Source organism: Chenopodium album, chromosome 24 (genome assembly GCF_948465745.1).
Source record: "Chenopodium album chromosome 24, dcCheAlbu1.1, whole genome shotgun sequence".
Classification (NCBI taxonomy): domain Eukaryota; kingdom Viridiplantae; phylum Streptophyta; class Magnoliopsida; order Caryophyllales; family Amaranthaceae; genus Chenopodium; species Chenopodium album.
The window spans coordinates 11,655,653-11,661,659 of NC_137857.1; the positions used below are offsets into that span (position 1 = coordinate 11,655,653).

Consider the following 6,007-nt stretch of genomic DNA (forward strand, 5'->3'; position numbering starts at 1 on the left):
CATTATTTCTCAAGATGGCAAAATTGGTAAATATTTGCAAAGTTACCAATATTTTATTGTTTTTTTGTGGCTGACTCACCATCTTCTTTCTCCTTCTTCAACCTTTCTCATCTTCTTCAACCTTTCCATCTTCAATGGCTGACAAAATCCAACACCATAACAAACACCACTAACACCATCACAAACCCCATCCCCACCCCAACACCACCATCTCCGGCGGCGATCTAACGAAAACCCCTAAGAAATATGTATTAAGTTAGGGCATAATTAACCCCAAATGGTAGGTGTTTGTCGATTTTGTGAGTTTTCCCTCCTTTGTTGAAGAATTCCTCGACTTTTCAATCATCTATTGTTGAAAAATTCTCAACTTCCATTGTTGAGGAGAGAGAGCGTAAGTGTGTTTGTGGGTTATCAATTTGCTGAAATGACACAACTAACCTTACTAATTTGAATAAAAATACGAAATTGCCCTTTTGAGAATGTTTATCATGTTGAGAAACTTGTATTTTCTCTTTTTAGCGGTATATGGTTCATTTTTACAACGTTCGGGATACACGGAATAATTTTTAGAAAAAAATAGCCAAAGGAAGAAAAACATAAAATGTACCATCATCATCTGCACCATCCACGTGGCATCATCTTGATCAATGGCGTACCCAGATACAATGCACCCGAGTTGTAGTGAATTATTATAAGAACGGAGTCAACGGGCAAAAAATGGAATTCGACCGTTGGAGGCGTAAAATCCTCTTTGCTTATTTCGTAACGGATACTTTTCTTTTTCCCTCTAACACCATCTTCTTCCCCAATTTCTTTTCGTAACTCCCACAATAATATTCATCAACAATTTCTTTTACAATCAACAGTTTTTGATTAGTCTTATCCATCAAATTCTTGAAATAATTCATTGAAAAACCCATCAAAATTTTGAAAAAAATCCATTCAAAAACCCATCAAAAATCATCGAAAAATTCTCATAATTTTTTGCTTCACTGCAATTACTGAGAAAAATCTGCAGGAAAAAAAGGGGGTTAAAAAAAGGATAAAATGGATTTAGGGTGCTTGGATTTGGGTTGCATTTCTTTGTGTGATGAAAAACAGCACATAAATTCTTCTACTGAATCGCTAAGTAGTACCGATTCCATCGATTCTCTCTCCTCCATTGCTAAGCTTTCCAAGGTATATTTTTATTTTATTTATTTATTTTAATTATCTGCAAAATTTGCAGAAAATTAGGGGAAAACCCCTTATTTTATTTTTATTTTTATATTTATTTGAAAGTGGGTTTATCTGTTTGAATTGATTTTCTGGGATTTGTATTTAGGGTATAATCCTGTTGTTTAGTGATTACTAGTTCAATATCAACGCCTAATTATCAATTTTCTTTGTAGTGGTTGTCAAATTACAGTTCATTTCAATTTTTGGGTTTATTGGTAGTTTTGATTTCTTACTTCAATCTTATGTATTAACAGAAGATCAATGAATATTATTGTAATGGTAAATTTTTTCCTATAATTACACTACTAATTGATTTTGTCCACTGCTAACTATTTTAGTTGTAAGAATCTGCAATCTTGGATTAAATTCTGTGGATAACATTAGGTTGGTTATTGATGTTTGAAAACTAGGAAAATTAGGGGTAATTGTCATTATATTAATTACTTATTCCCGAATTAGTTATCACATTGTCACGACTTGTCTAAGGAAAATCACTCTATAAAGTTGTGTCAATGAATTTTTTCAATCAATGGAGTTTATTACTTGTTACAAGGATAGTTCCTAGGCAGGATATTTTGGCAAAAACAAATGGCATTGGGAATTCAGTCTGTTGGCATGCTCTTGGTATGGTCTTGTTACTGATCTTTGTTGATTTACTATGCAGAATAAATCACACAAAGATAAAGATAGTCCACTTTCAGGTGGAATCGCGCTAAATCGAGTTTCGTCTCAGATTAAGAAGCCATTACATCGAAAAACCTCCCCTCTAAATTGGTTTCCTCGTATTAAAGGGGACTCCTACATGAAGAGAAAAATTAAACTACTGCAGGTACCATTTTTATATTTCAGTTGTTTGTTATGTCATTGGTGAAGAGAGTAATTGTGCTGATGGAGTTAATTATTGTGTTTAAGGAAACTGGAGGCATGAATGATACTCTTGATGAGACATTGGGACACTCGAATCCTCATTACTGTCGGGTAGAACGAGAGAAAAGGGCAGCCAGAGAGGCGGCCTGTAAAGTAATGGAGGCGCGAAAAGCTGCTATGATTGAAGCATCCTGGTGCCGGATACTTCAAGCAGCAAGGTATGCTTCTGCTGTAATGTTGCTCAAGTTATTTAATCCTGTTCAAAATTAATAGCCACATATTCGTCTTTTCTTTGAATGCCCTCTACTTTACTAACTGATTAAGAGACAATAGAAATAGTACAACCTCTATGAAGTTTCTCTTTTGTAAAATCAACATGTTTGTAAGTTAATAGCTAAGACAGTGTGCATTGAGCATCACCTAATTTCTGCCTTGGGCTTATTCTTACACAGGATTCCGCACAAAGAAGCAGATGCCATGCTGATAAAAGCAGAGAAAGAGGTAGCTGATGCATTTGAGGCTGCAACAGCTAAAGGAGTGACCATGTATGACACCCCTGATCGCCCTTTGAAACGTTTCGAAATAGAGATATCCTCTGCTAATGGAAAAGGGTCTACCACTCATGCAGTAAGAGCATCATTTGAAACAGCGTTTGAAGTGGACAAACAAGTTGCAGCGGCTGTTAAAACTGCATTTGTCAGACTCGCACATTGCAGTTCCTTCAACAAAGATGAATTTAAGGACTTGTTGAGGAAAATAAGTGAAAATCCTGACAATCAGGACCTTTCGGAGTCTGATAATTGTTTGGAGCTTGAAACACCATCTCGTGATGATGGCTCTAACTCCCAAAGGAGAAATCGGAAGAAGCTAAGTCCTCAAAAATTCAATGGGACAAAACTTGTCAAAATGATGCTTGAAAGGCTAAAATGCCTGAAAGAAGAGGAGTTGGCTTCTCTAGCCACAATTGTTGCAACTTGTGGTCTAAATGCGGCTTTGGCTGATACAGGATGTCATAGATTGCAGGACAAAAATCCTGCCACTGATATGAATTACTTGATGAATAAAGTTGTGAAGCAAAAACCAGTAGAGCCAGAGTTGCCTAGTTTAGACAAGTTCTTGGTCAGGAAAATGACAAAGCTCGAGAAGGAAGTGCAAGAAGCTAAGAATGCTAGAAAATCCGAGTCTAAAAGAGATGGTGATGGAAAGCTCAACAATCCTCATCTCTGGAATGGCAATATAGATGATAAACGAGATTCTGTTGACAGTGTACCTGACCTGGGAAGTGTACTGATAAAGAAACCATCGAAACTTGAGAAAGAGATCGAAGAAGCAAAGAGAGGTCAGAAGTTATCTGACACTGATGGGCTGAAATCAGGAAGGCCTCTGAAAGATGGAAAATTCAGGCAATTTAAACAAGAAGCTGCAGAAGTTCCGAGCTTGGATCAATGCTTGGTCAAGCATGTGTCGAGACTTGAAAAGGAGGTTCAGGAGGCCAAAAAATGGAGACAAAATGATTTTCATGTTACTGCAGGAGGGAATTCGAGTATGTTGACTGTCCAGGAGGAGAGTCAGAAAGAGAATGTTGACTTGAATACAGTAAGCTACAAAAAACAGCAAGGAAAAACCAATGAAGGAGAGATTGAGAGTTTGGATAAAGTTCTAGTCAAGCATGTATCCAAATTAGAGAAGGCGAAGATGGGGGGCTCTTCCAAAGAAGTGATCGAAGTAAAGAAGAGGGACAACGCACCAAATATGGACACAAATTCTGGTGGCTTGGACCAAATTTTTGTCAAACACAAGTCAAGGCTTGAGAGAGAGAAGACTGCTGCTTCAGAACAAGGTGAAGATAGGTACACATATTCAAAGTCTCGACGTGAAGCAAGGGAAAGAGAGTTGCTAGACACGTGGGGGGGCATTGGCTTGGGCAACTCAATGCGGCCACACCAATCAAGACTTGAACGAGACAAGGCAAGTGTTCTTGCTCCTAACTGACAGCTTTACCGACCATATTAAGATTTACATTAATCTATATTAATCAAACTAATTCTATAATGTTGGCTGCGCTGTTTCAGGCTGCTTGGCTTAAAGCAGAAGAGGAGGAGAAGCGATTGGCACTGCATGAGCAGTAAGCATAGTTTCATTCGCTGAAAGCTGCCGCCAGATTGTTGGTTTCGTTGGCTGTTTACTTTTCTTATCCTTTACAGTTTGTACAAAAGCCATATTACTGGTTAATGATCATTAATTACATAACAAATTAAAACTGGTGCATCTGTTAAACATGACATATCATCTCAGATTATATTGAGAAGCTGTATGAGTGAATATTTGCAGTTAAGCTCATGAGTCGAACAACTGTCATTGCTATTGTGTATTACAAGAATTTGTCAGTGCTAATTAAGTAAAATGCATCTGAATCAAAGCGATTGTGAACAAAACTTGAGTCATTTTACTCACTAGCAGCTATATGATTAACCAAGACAGACAACCTAGCAGTCTGGTTGCCAGATAATTGATAATTTGTAGCAGACTGGAGCACAGAATTGATCCATAATTTCTCACCCGAAGGCTGTAGCCCCATCCATTATCGAGACAATGAAATGTCTATGTGAACAAATGTGATTGAGTTCAAAATATATGAATGTTAATTTAGCAGTCATAAATTTCTTATTAAACTGGCCATGAGAAATCTGGGTTTTAGATGAATTGTGCTTTAATTTGAGATGCATCTCTTTTTGCCTGATGAAAAGAAGATCCTATATACTACCTCCGGTTCAATTTACTCGCAACAAAAAGGTATTATTTGTGAGACATAAAATATTCGTTTGTTGCGAGTAAATTGAACCGGAGGTAGTATTCACATTTAGGGACAGCGGCAATGGATAGAGCCCGGTTATTCCCTTACTTGGACCCCATTTGTTTTGTATAATCATACTTTATTAGGTTCGGCATGATCCACAAAACTAAGATCCTTGAATAATCCATGAGTCTTTGATTCTAATAATCCATGAGTCTAGCAAATATGTGTATGTATGCAATATGTAAATTAGCTAAAGCATGATGGACTTGAGCTGTTCAATGAGTCGGTAAATGATTTGCATGATCTTCCTCATTTTATTAGTAGCTAGGCCGGTTCTTAAAAGGAACATTGGCAAGCTATGAAGATGAATTTTTTTGTTACTCGTACATCACAAACATGTTACCGGTCACGTTTATGGAGGTGATAAACATATCATAACTGGTTATTCAGAGTTTGATTATGTTGGAGGTGTTAATATGTATGATCGCCTTTGTTCCTCTCTTGTCTCTTGGTAGTTCTGTTGTCCATTGAAAGCCATTTTTCAACCTACAATGTCATGTATCTACTATAAAAGGGTGAGTGCACAGCATTGATGATTAGCTAAAGAAGGAATTTGGTTGAAAGAGCTAGGTGTGCAGAATTTCATATAATGAAAAACAGTTGTATATTTAACCAAGAATGAAGTTCACCATGAAGTAAGGCAATTAAACAAAATTGGTATGTGCATCATTTCTGAAGAAGTAAGACACTAATTAGGGTGGACAAAATGGGCATTGTTTACATAATTACATGTTCTGCAGGACAATTCCAAATGGGCAAAAATCTTAGGAAAGTGTTTTATTACTTCTGTTTTGGCGGTACAAAATATGCAATTTTCGTACAAAAAATCTCAGGTGTTGTTTGGTTTACATACAAAATCATGGGAATTGGAAATTCCTAGGAATTGCAAAATGAGTAAGTTGTTTGGTTGAATGAAATTTGGTGCAATGGAGGAAGTAGAACTTCCTAGGAATTTCCAATTCCCACAAAATGTAGGAATTTAATTACCTAGTCCCCCCTAGGTAAGTTGAAATTCCTATGGGAATTAACTTCCCTCATTACTAACCAAACAACTTTGAGAAATTC

At 36.8% G+C, this 6,007-nt stretch overlaps 1 protein-coding gene across 1 annotated transcript; it reads left to right on the forward strand.

The window, feature by feature from the left end:
• Positions 1–814: 814 nt before the first annotated feature.
• On the forward strand, positions 815–4,214 carry LOC145610555 (uncharacterized). Its single transcript, XM_081665871.1, has 5 exons — positions 815–1,179; positions 1,883–2,047; positions 2,131–2,303; positions 2,538–4,053; positions 4,158–4,214. The coding sequence occupies exons 1-5, from the start codon at positions 1,048–1,050 to the stop codon at positions 4,212–4,214; spliced, it is 2,043 nt and encodes a 680-aa protein (XP_081521997.1). The 5' UTR covers positions 815–1,047.
• The last annotated feature ends 1,793 nt before the right edge of the window (positions 4,215–6,007 follow it).

What these genes read in the sequence shown, in the direction of transcription:
- LOC145610555 (XM_081665871.1), top strand. Translation starts at nt 1,048, where the DNA reads ATGGATTTAGGGTGCTTGGATTTGGGTTGCATTTCTTTGTGTGATGAA. An exon ending in CGGATACTTCAAGCAGCAAG is followed by an intron (nt 2,304 to 2,537) that starts GTATGCTTCTGC and finishes ATTCTTACACAG; the next exon opens with GATTCCGCACAAAGAAGCAG. An exon ending in CAAGACTTGAACGAGACAAG is followed by an intron (nt 4,054 to 4,157) that starts GCAAGTGTTCTT and finishes GCGCTGTTTCAG; the next exon opens with GCTGCTTGGCTTAAAGCAGA.